Raw genomic sequence first — 20,729 nt, 5'->3', positions numbered from 1 at the left:
TCCTCCCCTTCTCCTCTCCTCCCCTCCTCCTCTCCTCCCACCTCTGGTGTTGAGGACCGAACTCAGGTCCCTGCACTTGCTAGGCAAGCACTCTGCCACTAAGCTAAATCCCCAGTGCCCTGACTAGTGCAGTGTGAAGAGCAACCCCAGCCTGTACATCATGGAAGCCAGTCAGGAACGGTGTGGGTACAAGGTGGGGATTGAATATAAGGGGACTGGCCCAGAACCGGGCTTTAGGAACATCAGAGAGTAGGTGAGAATACACAGGCACGGGGAAGCTCAGGGCAGGTCTTTGTCTACACTGTGTCTACAGAGTGTCCACACTGCATAGCCCTGGGACCCAGGAAAATGGACTATGCTCTCCAAAGCTGTGCACATCCAGCAACACTCTGGGATTGAACACCTGACACTGGAGTACCTCAGGCATCCTGGGCCCTGACCAAAGGCAGAAATGCACAGAGTTCTGGTCCATTCTTGCCTTTGGTTAGTTAGGACACAGGCAGTAGCTATAAGGAAGGATATTTTCCAGCCCTGTTGGGGACTAGAGACCTGATTGGCCATAATGAGACTGGGGTGGGGGTGGGGCCATAACAGGCCCAACAGGAACATTTGTTAGATCTGTAATCTGCTCCAGTGATTACAGGTAGCCCCACTCTGCCCTCTGGATCCAGGCTGCCCATCCTATCCTCATTGACTCAAGAGTACTGCTAACAAGAAAGAAGGGCATAGAGAAGATTCTAGGGCATTGAAAGCTCTAGCCAAGAGGCCCAGGAGAGTCACATAGCTTCAGTTGAATAAGCTCATGAACAGTGGAAGGTGGTGGCATAAAGCAAAGATTTGTTGCCAACAGCATCCCAGATGCTCTTCCCAGCAAACTCCCTCAACCCTGATGTAATAGCATCACTTCCTTCTGGGCTCAAGGAAATGGACCCAAGCAAGGAGCTGACAGAGGTGACTACAGCAAAGGTAGGCCTCTGTTAGGGACAGTGTCCACAACAACACTTACCACTAGATCTTTCTTGTCCACCATCAAAGATGGCCTGACCCTGCTTCAATACAGATGGTTCAGCCACTAGAAGATTAGGAAGCACTGGGTGGTAACACTACAGGTTTGTGAGAAGCCCCATGATTCCAGAGGGTTATCCTAGACCCTCTAGGGCACAGAAAGCCCTGATCTCTCTGTTTTCCTCACTGGAGCCCTAAGTGGGGGCTGGTTTGTAGTCTCTGCTCAAATTCTTGGAAGATCTGATGGCTTTGGAGATGAAGTTGTCAGTGAAATGTTGCCTCGCCAACCTAAGGACCCAAGTTTGGATCCCAATACTTACGTCAAAGCCTATGACCTCAGCACTCAGGAAGGGGATCCTTGAAGTTCACTGACCAACAAGCTTAGCCAAATTGACAAGTTCTAGGGAGAGACCTTTTCTCAAAACATAAGCTGGCAAGATGGTTCAGTCAGTGGGTAAAGATGCTTGCCGCCATGAACTGAGTGTACTCCATATGACATACATGGCAGAAATAGAACCAACTCCCCACAAGTTATCCTCTGACCTTCATGTACACTGTGGCACGTACTCAGAAAATAACTGGAAAACAATTAAAGAATGTGGAAGGGGGGTCAAGGTGAATGCCTTAACATCAATCTCTGTCATCCTCCAAATGCACTTGCATATGTATGCATCATACTCAGAGGTGTACATGCATGTGTTCGCACGTGCATGCACACATACACACACACACACACACACACACACACGCGCGCGCGCGCACACATGCCAGATATTGAAGGACCCCTGCATGACACAGCCACTCACAAGCTTTCAAATTCTCTTTATTAAAAACCATTTTTCCTTTTGTAAAAACAAACACTTTAGGTCAATTGTATAGATCAGAAAAAGTGGTGACAATTTATAATAAGACACTCAAAATATTCTAATACTTTACAAGTTCAAACTTAAATTAACTAATAGTTCTGTTTTTCAAAATCTCACAAAAAAAAAAAAAAAACCACCTCTGGTCCAGTTCAAGTATAATCTTACAGATCGCCGCCTCGGACTGTCCAAGAATGGGGAACCTGAATGCTAATGGCTGCTGCTCATGTCGGCAGGTGCACAAAAGCCTCTGGGCGTGCCACCTGGAGTACCACCAGTTGCTAACAGTGAGCACTAAAGGACACAGGCCTTCGGACACATTAACCCAGGGTGCAAATGAATTTGTTTGTACAAGGTAGCAACCATTCATGAGCAACCTTGGGGAGAGACATTTTGTAAGGATTGACAAGACACTGAAATAATGTTTTAAAAAAGAAATAAATATTTTCCTGGTTGTCTTTAATACTGCGATGTGTGGAAAACACACAGGAATAAAAAAAAAAAATTCAAGGACCATGCCAATGGAATTATATAAAAATATATATGTATATATACACACACGCACACATGTATAGAACCATCCATGACTTTAAACGGAGAGACTGCCATTTCTTTCACCCTTCTGTTTTGCTAATATGAAGGTCAGTTTACAACAAAGGGAACCATCACGCTGCTTGAGAACTAGGCCGTGTGGCTTTCTGTAGGAAAGACTACAGCAGAGGAGCCAGTGGTGTCGGGAGGTGCTGATGGATTTAGGGGTGTGGTCAGCAGTTGTTCTCAGAGGTCAAAGGTTTTCTGAGATGCAGAAGAGACTTTGCTCATGACCACAGTGCTGGGTTACCTCCTGTGGGACCCACCAGGGGATAGGGAACACCTTCCTGAAGCTCTGGCTTCCCATCACTCCTTTCCAGACTGGCCTCTCTTTGCATTAACTCCTTTTTCGTAGATTTCAAAAGTTCTGTCCTGCCCAGGGACCATGGGCCTCAAAGTTGACACACGGTTATTTTAGGTTCTACACCTGTCTCCTTTCTGTGCCTCAGCTTCCTCACTGATAAAATGTCAGTGCTGAACTGAATCATTTCCCCATTGCCCTTCCGTTTGTGCAGAGTATAGAATGGAATATGGGGGTGGGAGACATACTCCCTGTCTGATCTACCTTCCTTTGCTTGGGAACATAAACAGGCAACTCATACAAGCGAACCACTTCAAGGAGGTGTGCCCGCCCATGATGACAGCGCCAGGCCCTCTCTGACTTTGGGGTCTGGTCTATGGCTCTAGTGGAGTTCATGTCTTCTAGTGCCCTTGTCCTAAGACCTTCCACTAACATCCTTCAGTCTATATGGGAGGGGGGTGCTGACCCCGCTGGGAATTGGGGACCTGTTCTTTCTAGCCTTTTAACCTCCAAGTTGGCATAAGCAGCCCCTCTGTTCCCTACCTACAAGAACCAAGCAAACCAAATGTCTTAGTTTCTCCTTCGATGGGAAAGCGTTTTCAAACCGTTCTAATACCAACTACCCCAAAGTCGAGGCGCCAAGGATGGAGGAAGGTCAGATGGCAGCCCCCTGCTCCTGGGTTAGGCTGATGCTGATCAGCAGTGCAGAGGTCAGAGGTCAGCACGCACTGTAGGCCGCATCCATTTCTTCCTTAAGCTGGGAGAAGATATCGCTGGCCTCGCGTCTAGTTAAAGTGAATCTATACCAAATTCACTGTCCTGAATAGAACAAATCCCATCCTCAAACCAAGAAGTTTGGATTCAATCTCTCAGAGCTTCTTCGATATTGGGTTCTTCTTTGCTCCATAAAATGAACATGAATTTATTGCTAATAGTGTATAATAATACATCATTGTTATAACAGGGCACAATAACACATTAAGGCATTAGCCCGGGGATCTTCTAGACTAGCTGAGGATGAATGACTTCCTCAAATAGGGGTATGCTTGCCTCTTGTGCTGGAAGCCCTGGATTTCACCCCCAGCACAATACCTGTGATCACAGCACTCAAGGGGCAGAGGCAGGAGGATGAGAAGTTCAAGATAGCCTTGACTCCAGAGGAAATTAAAGGCAATCCCTGAACTACATGAGCCCAGTCTTGAAACAAAAACCTGGGACATTTTCTAGGCATATAGCTCGGTAGGAGAGCACCTGTTTAGAATATACAAGCTTCTGGGTTTGATTCCCAGCACTAGCCAGAAACTGAAAAAGACCGAGAAGCCTTTTCAAAATGACAGGGTCCAACTGAAGGAAATCTTCGTGAAACCACTTCCACCTCTGCCAACCGATTCCTTGGTTTCAGAACCTGACCCAGCTCTCCTACCCTTGGGACCCACAGAAGCCAGGCTGCAAGGCCACCGCAGGTTCACCGAAGTGACTCTAAGTCCAGGCCTTCCACTAAACTTTTTCCTTGCGTGACCCAGCCTCACTTGACGGGCCTACCATATCCAATCAAAACTTGAAACACAATGACAATCCCTGAGAAGTTGGATTTTATGAAAAGGAAATGAACTTTGGCACAGAAGGGATAGGTGAGAGGGAGAGAGGAAAAACAGACTAAAGGAATCAGGAGCCCACGGGAAGCTGGTCGCCATTGGTGGCTCGACTCCCAACACGGTGAGCCAGCTCCCAGAGACACTTCAGGGTGTTTTGCTCATCTCCCGGAACAAGCCCAAGCAGCACAGCCTGCCTGGCTCTCCTTCCTCTCTGGTCTCAGTTCTGTCCCTGAGGCCAGGCTGGCCTTAGCTCAGCGGGCTTGCCATCCACCTTCCAGAGACGGCGGCAGCCTGGGCATCATAGCTTCTTCCTTTCCAAGTGTGGACCAATCCCGCTGCGCTCGGGGCTTGGGCTGTCTGCCCCCTCTGTCTCCTTCAGACCCTCCTCTGCCAGCTGGGACAGGTACTTCTGCAGAGAGAGGGACAATACAGAGATGTTAGTGTGATGTGATGTGTGTGTGTGTGCGCATGCGCCTCTCTCTCTCTCTCTCTCTTTCTCTCTCTCTTTCCCTCTCTCTCTCTCTTTTTCCCTCTTTCTCTTTCTCTCTATGTGTGTGTGTCTGTCTGTCTGCCTGTCTCTCTCTGTGTGTCTGTTTGTGTGTGTGTGCACACACACACCTGTGCATGTCTGTCTGTCTGTCTGTCTGTCTGTCTGTCTGTCTCTCTGTGTCTGTGTAGGACTGCTTTGCTATCACTTTTGGCCAATGGGGGCCATGTCTCCCCTCTCCAGCTATCTTAGGGCAATGGGACCCCATTATATTAGTTTACAGACAGTGTGAGTCTCTTGCTTGTGAGAGAAGTAGAAAGTGTAGGTACTTACTATAGCAAGCAACCCCCTGGCCCTTCCTTATTGTCAAGTGCTTCCTAACTGCCTGGCCTACAGAGACTCATTTTTCATGACAATGCTACCTGTTTTCTAGAGAGAGTGGCAGAAGGAAGGGAGGTGGAGGGTGGCAGAAACCCAGCACTGGCCCATGGTAACATGGAGATGCCCAATAATCCCTGTAGGACGAGCTATGGGGGGAGGAGGGCTTAGAGACCCTCGGTGGACTGAGAACAGCAAGACCTGTGTCCAGTGGAGGACTACCTCCACCGTGCTGGGAGGACTCAGGGTTGTGATCAGCCATGGCTAATGAGCCAGCTGGAGCTGGTCTGTGTTTGTAATACATGGGATGGGTGCTGTGAGGTCAAACGAGAGAAGGCCTAACTGTGTTGGAACAGTAAGAACAAGGTAAGCGGCGCTTCATTTGGTAGTTAGAATGGGTCAGGTCAGGTTCAGAGGTTGGGTGTGTGGTCTCAGCTAATAGATGTCCTGGGTTCAAATCCTCCATCTCTGCAGGCAAGTAACCGAATCTCCCTAACATCTGTGAAGTGGGGGTAACTATGACAACCTTTCGAGGAGTCAGGAGTGGGGGCGGTGTTTCCTATAAGTGAGGAACTGACAAGATGACTCACAAAATATTCAGCATAATGCCTGTCACTCTGTAAATACTCAGGAATGTCGGGCTGAGCCAAACCAGATGTAGGATGAGGGGAGTCCCTCATCTCTGTCCCACCCCACAGACATGAATCTGTTAAGTGAGAGCCATCCTCACCCTCCTCCTGCTACAAAACTTCGGTTTTCGGAGGTGGGAACAGTCTGACTTGGAGAAGGGCCCCTAGCAGATGCCTGTGGGCGAGGCTGCTGCTGGAGAGCCCCATCTCTCCTCTCTCCGACTCGAGAATTCCGAGCAGATGAGCACCCCGAGTATGTGTGCATTTGTCTTTGGGGCCTGCAGCCGCCTTCCTGCCCGGTAAGGCTACGCTTAGTGTATCAGATCAGTCCCTGTGGGCTCCCATAGAGTCGTGACCAGCAACGGCATAGTGAGATTCTAGAAGGTACACTGAAGTAGCTTTGATTGGCTCTTGCCTCCCAGGGCATCCCCATGGAGACCCCACTCAGGGTCTCCTGATGAATGCTAACTTTCTAAGTTGCCTGACTTGAGTCAGGTGGCACCTGCCCTGTGGGTCAGATTTCTTCATTTTTCACACTTGCAGTTTGGAGTGAAGTGGGAGAGGCTGTAAAGACAGAAGAGTTTATTCTGCCAAAGCCCCTGACAGAAACACTGCCTGAGATGGCTGTGGCAGAGCCTCCTGGCTCCCTGATGTAGGGTACACATTACATCACTTGAGCTGAGGTGGGACTGAGGAGTTGAGGCAATGTCTACGCCCAGGGTATCTAGGGAGCACGTGGATGGTGCTGGTCTGCTGTGGGCATGGGAGGCTGCCTAGAGTTTGACCCTACGAGTCCCTGAACACAGTACAGGCCACTGCCCTGGAAGTCTCTGAGTTCTTCCTAAGTCTAGTGAGAGTGAGCTTGAAGTCTGAGGTCTCTTTGGGGACTACACAATTCTTCCAAAGCGTGTCACACTGAGGAATTAAGACATTCCCGGGAAGACTGTGAAAAACAAAGATTCTTGGCTTTGGTATGTGGCTCAGTGTGCTTGCATTTGTCTAGTGTGTTCAAAGCTCTGGGTTTGATCTTTAGCACCATACAACTTTAAGAATGAAGATTCCTGGGTCTACACTAAAAGGAACAGGCAAGCAGGGGAGACTAGGCTCAAAGAAGACACATTTCTAAAAGACGCCAGCTAAGTTGATGGGAAATCATGACCCTTCAGCGTGCAAAAGGTCTGAGAAGGATGATTTCTTTGGGTCGGATGACTGAGTGTCCACAAGCAGCCCTGCAGAGCCCAGCCTGAGGTCCCTGCCCTGGACAAACCAGGCCTCTACTCCCTGAAAGGAGGCATATTCATGACCGCTGTGGTCACAGAACAGGTGTTCCCTACAGGGAGAATGTGTTCAGGCTTAGCCAGAGCCAGCCTCTACCGCGTGAGAAAGCCAGGCTGAGATGCCGCAGGCCTTGGTTCTGAATGCTAACTAGTGGAGTAAAAGGAGAAACCGGGGATCAAGAGATCTGCTCAAGGCCCAGGAGCTTGCTCCAGTTTCCTCAAGGACAAAGCAGACCCAGGATTCCTAACTAGATGTTCATGTCGTGATCACCTAAAGAATGTTCTTAAATTACATGTTACCATTCTGCCCCAGTATGTGACTTCCTGCATATATGCCAAGACTCACATTCCTGCTCAAGAACAACTAGATGAGGTCCAGTGAAACAGCTCCGTGGGCAGGGGTGACTGTCTCTAAGCCTGAGGACCTGAGTTTGATCCCGGGAACTCAAATGGTAGAAGGGAGAATTGATTTCAGTTATCCTCTACCCCCACATGTATGTTCCTACCTTGAGTACAAAACAAAATGAACACACGCACAATTTAAAAAGAAACCGCCATCAGCTCAGTCACTCTAAAAGATTAACTGTGAGAGGAATGGCTGCCCTGAAACAGGGACAGAGACCCTCCATGTGCTTCTTGAATTGAGCCATATGGCTCAAACACTGGTTACTTATTTATTTAGTGTGTAGAGTCAGTGTGTGTGTGTGTGTGTGTGTATGTGTCTGATATTAGGTGTCTGCCTCTATCAATCTCTGTCTTACGTTTTGAGACAGGGTCTCCCACTGAACCCACCAATTTGGCAAGACTGCCTGGCCAGTGAGCTCCAGAGATTCTCCTGTCTCTGCCTCCCCAGGGCTACGATTATAGGTGTGCATTACATCATGGCCAGCTTTTACGTGAGTGACAAAAATCAAATGCAGGTCCTCACCTGTACATGATACACACTTTCCTGCCTGACCAGCTCCCTACTTCCCAACTCTGGTTCCGATAGTAAAAATCCAGTTGCCTTGAAGCACCCACATCCCCCACGCCACCCCCCACCACATACAGAGGGGTGTGTGTGTGTGTTTCTGTCAGAGGCCATGGCAGAATGGTGAATATTAGCATTGCCCATTGACTTTGAGATACTTTTGAAAACCCACCAACATCTCTGAAATAAAAATGCTTCTTAAAATTGATGGAGTCTCACTGTCTAATTTTCTGTGTCACTCTTCCTAATTGGTGTTAAATGGTGCATCGGGCTGGAGATTTGTCTCAAAGGCAGAGTGTGTGGCCAGTATATTTAAAGGCCCAATCCCTCGTGTGACGAAGAATAAACATGAAAAAAATGGTATTTACAAATAAAGGCACCTTAGCTTGGATGAAGTGTGGGGCGTAGTATATTTATAAGCGACATTTTAATATAGTGCATCAGTTGACTATTTCACTCTGCACTGGTATGCTACACTGGATGGGAAGCTCTACAGGGGATATGTCTTCATCTGTTGCTGTTGTATCTACAGAGCCTAGAACAGTTCTGGTTGTATGAGCTGCATGAGACAACCATTTGTTATGCTAGCTGAACATTTAAATGGGGGCAAAACTGTAATTTCCATTCCAGTGTATATTAAAACACGAGGAAGAGACCCTGGAATATCTGGAGCTGAAGCCCTCAGGCCTGCCTGCGAGCTGTACCACAGTGCTTACAACTTGATTCTGCTCCGCCTCACTGGGCGTGGCCGATGTTTAAAAGGCCACCAGTGTGTCTAAGCAACCGTTGTGAAGTTGATGCTCTGAGCGTCCTTAGGATACAGCCTGGCAGTCAGGTGTTCTCTGCATTCTCAGAGAGGTATTTACAAGAGCTCATCTGGAAAGCATGCCGGGGTCAAGTCCCTATGCCTGTCCTTGAAGATGGAAGTTTAAGTCAGAGGCGAGGCCTGAGACTCTGGGTGCCTGGCTTGTGACTGGAGGCTGAGAGAGCTCGTCAGGGGTGCGGCAAGCCTGGCGGCTGGTTACCTGTAAGTTCCTGTAGTGGACAGTGCTGCGACAGTGGCTCACTTTGGCCGCCTCCTCGCTTGTGTAGAACAGGCCGCACAGCTTGCAATAAAAGCCAGTCCTGGGAACCACGAACTCCACTCCTGGGGAAGGTTGGAGGACAGGTAGAGTTAGGAAGGTAGTGGGAGGCCCGTGGAGCCCGCCTCCTTCACCGCCTGGCCTCCTTCACTCTTGACACAGTGAACAGCTCCTCCATACCTCACTTCATTACCCTCATTTACAACATGGCCAGAGAGAGGAGACAGATTACCCCGTTCGCAGGTGTCTGGGAATGTCAGGGAGTACCACAAGCAGGGGGGAGGGCACTCAGCAATTACACACTGAGGCCCTGCCTCTCAAGTGTGGGTCCTTCGGTCTGCCTCAGAGGAGGGCGGAGGGAAGTTTTCTTTCCTAAGGATTTCACATCACTGGCTTCCCTTCTCTGCGTTTGTGACCAAGTACAGAAAGATTCTCTATATTCTGGGCTTGTTTTTTAGAATTGTCTTTTATTAAAGAAAAAAAAAACAAATAATAGTAAGAGGAAAATTCGCCCATTCTCTCTAACGTAAACATGTCTTTCCATGTGATTTGTTGATATGCAAGACTTGAGGGGGGGCAGTTTTTGATGATGTTATGCATTTGAGACTGGTCCTATCATCTGTCCTGAACTTGTTCTGTAGACGAGGCTGGCCTCGAACTCACAGATACACCCATCTCTGTCTCCTCGGTGCTGGGATTACATATGTCACCAGAAGAGCTGGGTCTAGGGCACTCAGGTTCTACATCCTTGATGGGAGTCTTCAGGAACGCAGGAGCGCGGGGAGACGGTGCTGCTCCCACTCCCTCTGCTGGGACAGTCTGGGAAACCGGGTTGACCTTGATGAGGTACCATTCCTCGGGGCCCTGCTCTTCCTCCACTGGTGCTCAGCACACAGGAGATCCTAATCTTGTAAACAGGACCTTCCTTTACATCTCAGTAATAACTGATGATGGTGATGACGGTTGTTAGCATTCTGTCTAAGCTCCACCCCAGTTACTTGGCAACAGCCAAGTATGGCTGACTCACTATAAAAGGGGCTGCTTGCCCCTCCACTCTCTCTTGCTCTCTCCCTCTTCCTTTCTTTTTTTTTTTAAGATTATTTATTTATTTATATGTAAGTACACTGTAGCTGTCTTCAGACACCCATATGAGGGCATCAGATCTCATTGCAGATGGTTGTGAGCCACCATGTGGTTGCTGGGATTTGAACTCTTGACCTCTAGAAGAGCAGTCAGTGCTCTTAGCCACTGAGCCATCTCACCAGCCCTCCCTCTTCCTTTCTTGTTCCTGCTCTCTCCCCATTCCCTTCCCCCCTCTCTCTCCATGTGTTCATGGCCGCCCTCTACTCCTCCTCCTCTTCTTCCTCTCTCTCCCTCTCTCTGCCTTTATTACCCCCTCAACTCCCCTCCCCATGCCCTTAATAAACTATTCTATGCTATACCATCCTGTGGTCCCCATACCTGACTACCCCCCCCCTAGAACCTATCTCCCCCTCTTTATCTTTTTATAATGATGGCGGTGGCAGTAAATGTATTAATATGAACGGGCAGCTCTAGGGAGAACAGGAGAAGCAAGAAAGCCCGGAAAACTGCTTGCAGCCTGCCTGTGCAGAGCTCCACCCTGGAGCCTGGGACCTGGGCTGTCTCTAAGCCATGCAGCTGTCAGCCTGCTATCTGCAAAGCCCTCAGCATTCCGCAGCAATCCCCAGAAGTGAGAAAGTGTCGCTCAGTTCAGCTGCCCCAAGAAGCTGAATGTCCTCCTCCTTCACCCTCTGTGTGCAGAGGATAGACACGTGGCCCAGCTTGAGGGGGGAGGGGAGCTTATGGGATGAAGAGAAAGCTCCAGGCTGTTGCTGGGAAATGAGCATCAAGCGAGACCCACGATCTCTTTCTTCTGCTGTTGCAAAATAGCTGCGTGCTGGCTGGTCCCTCCCAGGTGCCTCAGATGTATTAGGGAAGAACTTCGGTCAGAGCCCAGCCTCCAGCCTGACCCATACCCCATGGGAGGCAGGGTGCAGCTGGGCTGTACCAGGAACAGAGCCCCAAGGACTCTAGTAGTGACCAGGCTCTCCTCACCCTGTCCTGGGGTTCCCAGAAAGAGTATAACCACCTCAGGGGAGTCCACGGAGACTGAGGCAGGAGCCATGAGCAGCCATGCCCCCTTTCAACCCGAGGGCTACAGCTATCAAACACAGGGTTGTGCCTGAGCTCTCACTTGAGTAATGTCTCCCACCACACCACCAAAAGTAAAGCCAAGAAGCTTGGAAGCGACAATAATGGTGGCATGAGAAAGGCACTTATTTAAGCTGTGACCTCAGAGGTGTTTGTTAACTGCTCTGAAATGTGTTTTCTCATCTGCAAATTGGGTAGAATACTGCCATGTGGTGTTATGAGGGAGCACCTGTCACTTCACCTGGTGCTCAGGAAAACATTAAATTAGGAACACAGAAACCAAGCGTCTGAGCACTGGCCTTCACCCACCCTCCGACCTTTCCCAAGACCGCCCAGAGAACCACTTCCATGGTTGGGCAGTAACTTTCTTCCCAGGCCCTGCCCAGTGGGTTAGGTCAAGATCAGTAATCAGAAGACATCTTTAGAGAGAGCTGAGTGGAGGCAGGAGGATCCTCAGAGCACAGTATAGCCCAGGGGTTGGGAGGGCACCACAGTGTCTATTTACCGTGTTCTCAGAAAGCCTGAAATGTAAGGACCAGACAACAGCAGCACTGAGGATCAGTCCTGTAGCTGTGGTGAGACCAGGAGCCACTGAGTCCTCTGTTTCTTCAGGTTTTATTAAGTACTGTCATTAAAGCTGCGTTTGCCTCCTAATAATAGCTCCTGGCATGGGTAATTATGACTCTGTCATCCTAGTAAAGCCTGCATTGGAGAGAGGGGGAAGCTCACTTTTTTGCCAGCAATGCTATTTGGTTATAGTAAGAGCAGGCCTTGGCAGGCTCACGCTGGCTGGAGGCACAGAGTGCTGGCCTGAATCACACAGGCAATGCCCTTCTCCAGCCACGAACACCCTCAGTCCGTGACAAGACTGACCTCTCGATCCTCCCAACGGGGGGCCCTGTCCTTGGCATCCTGTATTTCACCTCTGTGCTCCACAGGGACCTGAATGTTGTCTCTCATGTTTCTCGAAGTCTCTCTGCAGTAGTGAACAGTTTTGGGTGTAAACGGTTTACAGCCCCAGTGAGAGATAGCACGGTGAGCCTTGATGACTTGTAATTCCAAACAACCTGTCAGCCCTTCCTAAGTTTCTGCTACTGGAAAGCTCCGAGACCTTACATTCACTTCCTCCTTGAAATTAGTCTACACAGAGGATTCTTTCACTAGGTTTCTAGAGACAAACAGCTCAAAGCAAAAAGGTCAAATAAGTTCCTGTTTGTCATCCAGCCAGCAAGCAGCAAAGATGGGATTTGAACCCAAGAATACATAGTCTGTGTTCTTTAGCACAGAGATGGCCTTTCCTTTACTATGTGCCTGAGCTAGGGGCAGATAGCAGCATGGTCAGAGATCAGGCATCCCAAGTTCCAAAACTTGCTGTATGATCTTGAGAAGGGCTCTTTAATCTGCTCACCTGTCAAACAGAGAAAACAGCAGCATCCCTTCCTAGGGGGTCTGGGAGAGCAGAGAGCAATCAGCTATCAGCTTTCTAGGTTAAATGAAGATGATCTGTGGTAGGCTCACGTTAGATAACCCACAGCCGATGGACCCAGCTAGAAACATCTCCAATGCCAATCACCAGGTAGCCAGACAGAATGTGGTATATCCAAATCCATAAAGCGGCACAGATGACATACATACGTCAAAACTGATCAAACCACACTCTTTAAATATGTGACCTTCGTTGTACGCCAATTACACTCTAATCTGGCCCTTTACAAAAACAAAATCAGATACCATTTTCCTCCTAACAGCTTGACAAAGATTAAAAACTGCTATCTGAATTTGGCAACCAGGTAGAGGATGGGAATTCTCCCTGGAGCTGGCCCTGAAATCTGTTATCCTCTTTTTGGAGTGTAATTTAGTAGCAATTATCACATTTTCAATGCAAATATATATGGCCCCACAACGCGCCCATGCTTGGCTAGCTTCCCCTCTCTTGGATCACTGGCATGTGCAGGAAGAGAACCAACCCATGTGGACTGCAGCAGAACACAGAGACTAAGACACACCCCTAGAATCTGAATCCCTGCGTCAGCCCTTCCAGATCAGGAGGCTTGTTACTGCATCCTAGATTTCTTACCTGTAAAGTGGGGATTGAAAACATCGCCCATCTCCTCAGTGTTTGGGGCGTGCTCAACCATGCATACAAAGCAAACACAGAGCAGTGGCAACAGATAAGAGCTTAGCTGTCACCACATGTTCATAATGGAGAAACAGACAAACCGGAAACTACCCAAGTGCTCACCAGTAAAGGATCAACAACTGTGGGGCAGATTTTATGATGAAGTAAGTTCAAAAAGAGTGTGCTCTTGGTGTGCTGACACAAAGCGATCCCTACGACCCACCGCTGGGAGAAACACGCAAAGCAATGTGTATGGGAGAAAAATCATCTGAGACATGGCAGCAGCCGCCTCTGAGGATGGGGGAACAGTTAAGACCATCAATATTGACTTTTTATTTGGTCCCTTTTAAAAATTTGTTATAGTAAGCTTCGTATTGTGAAACACAATAATGGAAAGACATGTTTTACAAGGAAGCGCTCTTCTTTTCTGCTGTGGAGATTCTCTAGACTCTCAGTTCCCTCAGGGTGCAGGGAGCCGCACCACGTGATGCAGTGAGTGTTTGCTAATGGCTGAGCTGAAGCCTCTGAAAGGCAGGTTCCGTAACCTCTGAGTGCAGAAAGAGCCTAAGTGCACCGGGATTCACTCTAAGATCTTCTTTAGAAGTGTATGCATTGGGAGGGCGAAGGAGCTGGAAACCTGGGCACCAGTGCTTGCCACATAAGCATGCCGACCTGAGTTCTAATCCCTGACACTCTTGTAAAAAGCCAGGCATAGCTGCACATTCCTGGAGCCTCAGCATCGGAGGACAGAGAGGGGCAGATCCCAGGAGCTGACTTGCCAGTCATAAGCTATAAATGCCTGTCTCAAGGGAATAAGGTGGGAATGATAGAGGAGGGTCCATCTCCTAGTCCCCTGGACTCCATATCACATGCACGAATACACATGCCTACCCACACTCATGTGTATGTAACACACACACACATACACACACATAAGTTTTCTTTGAGAGATACTATGCAGCAATTCTTTTGAGGACAAGATTCGTCAGTTTTCAAATCAATTTCTATAAAATGGCACACTGAGAGTAAAAAAATGTAAGAAAAGTAACAGAAGCATGGCTGGAAAGAACAAGCCTACACTGGTGGGTCTTCCCTGGGTGACGACATGGTCATCGGTTTGTGATGCTTCCTTGCGACACTTTCCCAAGTGTCCCCTCTGAATAACTGCTCCTCCTTCATCCTTTAGCCCCCATCGTTCAGAGTCAGCGCGGAGCTCACGGATCTTGGTCCAGGAGGTTCTTACTAGCATACCACCCTGATACTTTCATAATCTAAACCCCGCCTACTGCTTCAACCCCTGCTATTGATGAGGAGACTGAGGCTCAGGAAGGCGAGTCTTGTCTGAAGACACAAGAACATCCATGAATAGATGAATGAGGGCCTGGCTGTCTTCCCTGCATCCTCTGTCAACTTCAGTCTATTCAGTGGCTCTTGTTGCCTCAGAGAAGCAGATCTATCAAGGAGGAAAATCCTACAGCATTGTTCTGGGACAAGGGCATGAGGGAAGAGAGCAGAGAGGGGGCTCATTGTAGTTGACAATTTGGAGATAGTTAGGCGTCTGCTTTCCTGCCTGAACAAGGCCTAAGCTTAAAGTCTCTACAAGCCCAAGAGTCAAGTGCTTTCTGATGGGGAAGCAGGTCTTTCCTAGTAGAATCTTACTGCCATGGTGTTCACAGGCTGGTCACCTGGGTATTAGATCTACTCAGTACCTGAAATCACAAGCATCTTCACCATCTTGCAGACCTGGGCTTGTGCATCACACCTTTAAAAGCAAAGACAACACAACAGGCTAAGGCCCTCTCAAGCTCCTCCAGACTGCTTCAGAACTGTCGTTTCCTGGAGCTGAAATTCGGGAAGGTCTGTGGATTTCACGTACCTAGAGGAATGCTAAGTTCACTGAACACCTCCGGTTCCCAGGAAGGCAAAGAAAGGGGCTCTTTCAGCTCCACTTCGGTGAATTCTGGTGATCTCACATTCAGAGATTTCGCTTCCATGTACCTGGGGTTTTCTGCAAAACATGAGCCCATGGGATGGGGGATGGGACACACACACACACACACCACACTGTGGGTCTCAAAGTAATTCTACCCAGTGTACTGTATGATTGGGAATTGTCCCTTGGACTGCTTAATCATATGGTGCTGGGGGTAGGACCGCTAATTAGAACCAAAGTGCTATAATTAAGAGCATTTTCCATTGCCAAAAAAATGCCACATGCAATAAAACTTGGCACATCTTTGCGCTTGGCACATGGGGATGGATTGTTAATGCCTTCACTTGGATGGTCCACCCTTCACTACCTCCAAGTCAGTCTTGCTCCGTCTCTACAGGCAGAAGGATCCCTGAAGGGTAGAAATTATGCTGACATCTGCCAAGACTGGCCAAAGAGGCCACGCCACTCTCACCCCACGCTCGTGAAGTGCACTATTAAATATGGGCTCCAAACACTGGGAAAGTTAATTTACCTGGAGACCAGCACTGGCTGAGACTCATATCACAAAATAAAAGGGGCTCCGTCAGAGCCAGTGAAAAAACCAGTGCACTTTATTTATGCTTGCTGGAGATGGGCTGGGCCTCTTTGTTGCTCTAGCAACAAGCAGGCTGATCAAGGCGGTTTCCATGGAGACTCAGATTCCAAGCAGGTGAAAGACTGCTCAGGTCAGCTTGACATGGAGGGAAGTCCAAGCCCTGGGCTACCCACAAGCTTGTGCTACCACAAGGCACTGGGTTGGAATGTTTATTTTCTGGCTTTTCCTCTATATTTTCTGCTCTGCGAGTCTTACTTCAGCCTCAGTGATGCTGAGAGCTTTCTATAAAACGAATCTCTAGTTGTTTTTCACTGTTAAAGAATCTTAAGGAATACTCACCCGCCCTCTACTCTCCACCCCCCTCCCCGCCACATACACACCCTGGATGGATCTGTTTCCTTCCGGCAGACAGGCCAAGGCTTAGCCCGTTTTAGACTCCTTACTTCATGATGTCATAGCTCTGAGCATAGACACAACATCACCTCCGGTGGCGGAGGTGGACTTGTTTCTGGGAGAAGTCCTGCTCCACTATCAGACCCTGGAGAAGTGTGGGTCTGAGATAGTTAGAAGGGAAACAAGCCAAGGCCTTTACAGAGCCTTCTACTTCCCTGTGTGACAGTCCCTCGTCATCCCCCTCGCTCCCTCCACCCGCCCCCACATCGCAGAAATAATTACCAAGGGTCTCCACCATTCATAAAGGGCAACAGACCATCCAAAAGAACCCCAAACGCTTTTGTACAGGTTGAGTTTTTAAACTCAGCCTGGTCTTAGTTGCCCATAGGTGGGACCCCACAAAGCAACTCGATCTGAGGTTGCTTCTCGGAACGCAGGGGGCACCTGCTGGATTTCTTTTACACCATTTGCTCTAACAGTTTAGCCAGGCCCTCAGAGGCTTGCTTCCATTAGTAGTACTTGACTTTCTGTCTCGGCTTTAAGGTAACTCTCATATATCTGTTCCAGTCTGCACATACCCACATTCCTGTCCTGAGGGAAGCGATGGTCCAGCCCACCCAACCACCCGTGAGGCAAAGGAAGGTAGTCACCCTCAGCCAACACACCTTGGCAAGCCTGGCTTTGGAGGTCACTTTCAGTAGGGGGGCTGGCCTTCTCTTCCAGGGGGCTGACTTCATGAGGCCCATCTTCTGAGGACCCCGTGGCCTTGCAGTCATCGAGAAAAGGGCTGCACTGCCGGGCCCTCTCATCTGCTGGCTCGGGGGAGGACATTTGCTGGGCTGCAGGGGCCAGACACACATCTGAGCCCTCTCCTCCTCTTGCCTTCTCGTAGCAATTTGAGACCTCCAGTGAGAGGCCTGTCTGACTTTCAGCTGGCTTCCGCTCAGCATCCAGATTTAGGCCAGGCATCTCCATGTCCGTGTCATTGGGACAGCTTGTGGAAGTAGACGGCACTTGTCCGGGCAGCTTTGGGCTGAGTTCTGCCTCTCCGTTCCCTAGGGTCTCTTCCTGCTTGGTGAAATCTTTGGCCAAGTCCAAACCTAAGGTGGCTGTCACACAGGGACATATTTTAGGGAGGATTTTGTCTTTCTGGTCAATGGACACGATTTCTTCCAGCTCCGGTATGTCTGGTTCCATGATGAAATCTTCCTCCCCTACTTCGTCCACTGTGACCAGCTCCTCCATGTTGGTGGGGTACCAGTTGTCCCCCTCGGGCTCACTTCCACTGTCACAGTCTTGTCCCTGTATGAGGATGCAGAGCAGATGTCACACAGTGGCTAAGAGTACTCGACCGGAGGTCATTGCATTGGCTATAGGAGCCCTCCTGTCAGAAGCACTTGAGCACTTTTCCTTCTCCGTGGGAAGCATTTACTGGGTATGACCCCTCAAGTCTCACTTTATTCAGTCACCCTCAGGATGGTGCCCAAGTGGCACAGGCTTCAAAACAAGCTCTTGCTGCTTGATTTGCCATGCTTTAAATGACACAAAGAATCCTTAACCCTGCTACATAATAGATATTTGTAAATATTTTTGAATGAGTAGATACATTACAAGTGCTAAGTGCTTATCAGAGCTTTTTCTATGTGTGGACATCACTAAAGGTGACTGGAGAGACGCCATAACAAACTTCCTCCAGACTCCCTCTCTCAGCAAAGGTGCAACTTCCACCCACACTCCCTCCGGTACTTTTCCCTTGGTGTTCCCAGCAGCCCTCAGGCTTGGCACACAGATTCGGAAGATTAGTGTCCCCTGACCGGAAAGGCATGAAGCTGGCCGCCATCCAAAGACATTTCTGTTGCCTGTGGAAGCCCAGACCAGGAGGACAGTGATTGGATTTTGATTTTTAACTAAATAAAAATAATTTTTCTAAAACACAGAATATGTCTAGTTAATCTCAGGATCTGGGCCTGCTGAGGTCAGGGCTCCAAGTTGACTACTTGTGTCGTGGACCCACTAAGGGACCTGCCTATTTTGGGAGCCTGGCTCTGAAGCCTGAGTCTTTTTTAGGCATATGTTTTCTTTTAGCAGGACAGCCAAGTTGCAGGAGAGGGGGGCGGAGTCCAGGCATGCAGCTGAAGATCTCCCCAGTAGAGACATGGAAAGACTTCCACAGAGCCGTCTCTCCAGAGAGCGCTGGGGCCATTGGTGCAAGTGCTTGTGGAGACATGCACACATTCCGTACGGCCACTGTCAGGCAGAACCGGCTCCTGTGACGGAGTCCCTGATGCTAATGCATGATACCACCACCAAGATAGGGGACAGACTTACCTTCTTCATCCTTATGTTTTCTGGATCAGAGGACTCTGTCCCTTCCTGCTGTATGCCCACCGATGAGGGGCTTTCTTCCATGCCTTCCTGTTCCTCAGTTCCAGCCTTACAATGGAAGAACAGATCAAACAAGATTACGGATGAACAGAGGCAGGAGAAGAGGGGACAGAGAAAGAGAGAGAGAGAAGTAAGGAGATCCACATGCTTCTCCCCCCTTCCCTTGCTCCCTCACAGAGCTGGGGAGGCCACTGCTGAGGAAACCAAGGCTCAGAAAGAAATGTGCTCACTCACACTGACAGAAACATTGTAAAGTAGGTCCAGTAGCTTTCAGGGGACAGAGACCCCTGGTGACCTGAGTGTCTGCCGTGAGGATCAACATAAAAAAGCAAAAGTGAACAGGAAACATTTTAGATAGTTATGTAAGTACCCACATGAAATCAGCAACTTGGCCTCGTGGTCTTCTTTGACTAAAATATTACCAATATGATCTTTGGTAAGAAGGCTTTGGAGCTGCAGAGATGACTCGGCGGTTAAGAGCACTGGCTGCACTTCCAGAGGACCCAGGTTCAATTCCCAGCACCACACGGTGTCTCACAACCATCTTGTATTTCCCAAGTCCTAGGAATGTGACACCTCCACAGACACTAGGCATGGAAGTGGTACACAGACATATGTGCAGACAAAACACCCACACATATAAACAAACAAACAGTAAAGGTGTGCTAATTCTCACTTTAGAAGCTTCTAGAGCTTACTCTTCCCATGGCTTAACCCTTGGTCATCAAGTCAAGGCTACCCCCTGGGCTTCTTTGACATAGGTAAATTGTATTTTTATCAAGACTCTTGGGGCCCAGGTTGGTTCAAGGTAAAAGCTCTGATCTTAATTACTTGCAGTCAGACACTCCCCCTTGAGCTGATAAGGAGCCAACTGGAGCAGGAACTGGGGGCTGACTGGTATAACTGGTTATTACTGGACGGGGATAGTTGAAGCAGCAGAATCCTCTCAGCTTTTCTACAGTGCTCTGCGCATGAGCCCAAGAGCAAAGCAGCAAGCAGCTGTCCTCACGGCCGCCAGCGGCCAGCTCCAACGGAAGGAAGGCCACTTGTGTTGTTGTTGCCTTAATCTCCGTAAGTAAACTGTCCCTGGCCTTTCCTTATTGAAGAAAACTACCTTTCACAAGTAGTTCCCACAGACATACTCTTGATCAATGGAGCAAAGCATCCTCTTCCAGCTCGAGCTCAAGAGCAAAGGGTAGTCTTAGTGATATAGCCAGAAGCCCTCACCAGAAAAAAAAAAAAACTCCAAAAAGGAGCAAGGGAGGAGACATCTGCAGGTGTGAGGAGCAACCTCAGGGCAATGACACAGGAATCCACACACGGCTGCCTGCCCCCCTCTCACCTCACAGACCACAGCAGTGGTCTCAGCAGCGGTGAGCAGAATTGCCACCACACGGCCAGGAATCCCGCTCAGCTAAGATCTCTCTTCTGAGCTCTACTCTTCCTGCAAACCTATTTTCTCTAAGGCAATCCAAAAGGATCCTCTAAGATGAAAAAGGAATTATACCCTGGCTGCACTTTCTTGTAAAAACACTCTATATACTTCCCTTTTGCTGAGGATTAAGAATATTTAATCTGCACATGAGGCCCTACATGATACAGCTTCAGTGGACAGATACATCTCAGCTCCCAACACATTAACTTGGTGTGCCGGTCCAGCCATATTGGCCTCTAGCCACATGGGCTTTGCTTGTGTTGTTCCCGCTGTCTGATTTTCCTCTGCACTCCCAAAATATGTAGGCTCCCTCCAAATCTCCAGAGGGAAGCTTTGAACCTATCAGATACTGACAGCATCTTATGCAGCTGTCCTTCTTAGCATCACCCAGAGGCTCCTCTGTTAATGTGAAGGGTGACTTGATCATTGCATCATGTCCTGCAATGCTGGGCTCTCTGAAGCGAGCGAGCGCTTTTATTCTTCCAGATCTTCTTTTCTGGGGTTTGTCTTCTGCAAGTC

General features: G+C 48.9%; 1 protein-coding gene across 2 annotated transcripts in view; it reads right to left on the bottom strand.

The window, feature by feature from the left end:
- Nucleotides 1-4,653: 4,653 nt before the first annotated feature.
- Nucleotides 4,654-20,729, bottom strand: part of Rbm20 (RNA binding motif protein 20) — a 190,643-nt gene continuing 174,567 nt past the window's right edge. The window contains exons 10-14 of one of the 2 annotated variants that reach the window (XM_028775240.1): nt 18,719-18,823; nt 17,056-17,692; nt 15,346-15,477; nt 9,122-9,243; nt 4,654-4,764 (exon numbers count right to left, since the gene is read on the bottom strand). In XM_028775240.1, coding sequence (XP_028631073.1) covers nt 4,654-4,764; nt 9,122-9,243; nt 15,346-15,477; nt 17,056-17,692; nt 18,719-18,823 — 1,107 coding nt within the window. Of the gene's footprint in view, nt 4,765-9,121; nt 9,244-15,345; nt 15,478-17,040; nt 17,693-18,718; nt 18,824-20,729 lie in introns of both variants that reach the window. The other variant, XM_028775248.1, reaches the window with a different exon arrangement.

The sequence above is a fragment of the Grammomys surdaster genome, unplaced genomic scaffold, assembly GCF_004785775.1.
Source record: "Grammomys surdaster isolate TR1022 unplaced genomic scaffold, NIH_TR_1.0 66, whole genome shotgun sequence".
NCBI lineage: Eukaryota > Metazoa > Chordata > Mammalia > Rodentia > Muridae > Grammomys > Grammomys surdaster.
This window is presented reverse-complemented; position numbering and strand designations above follow the sequence as displayed.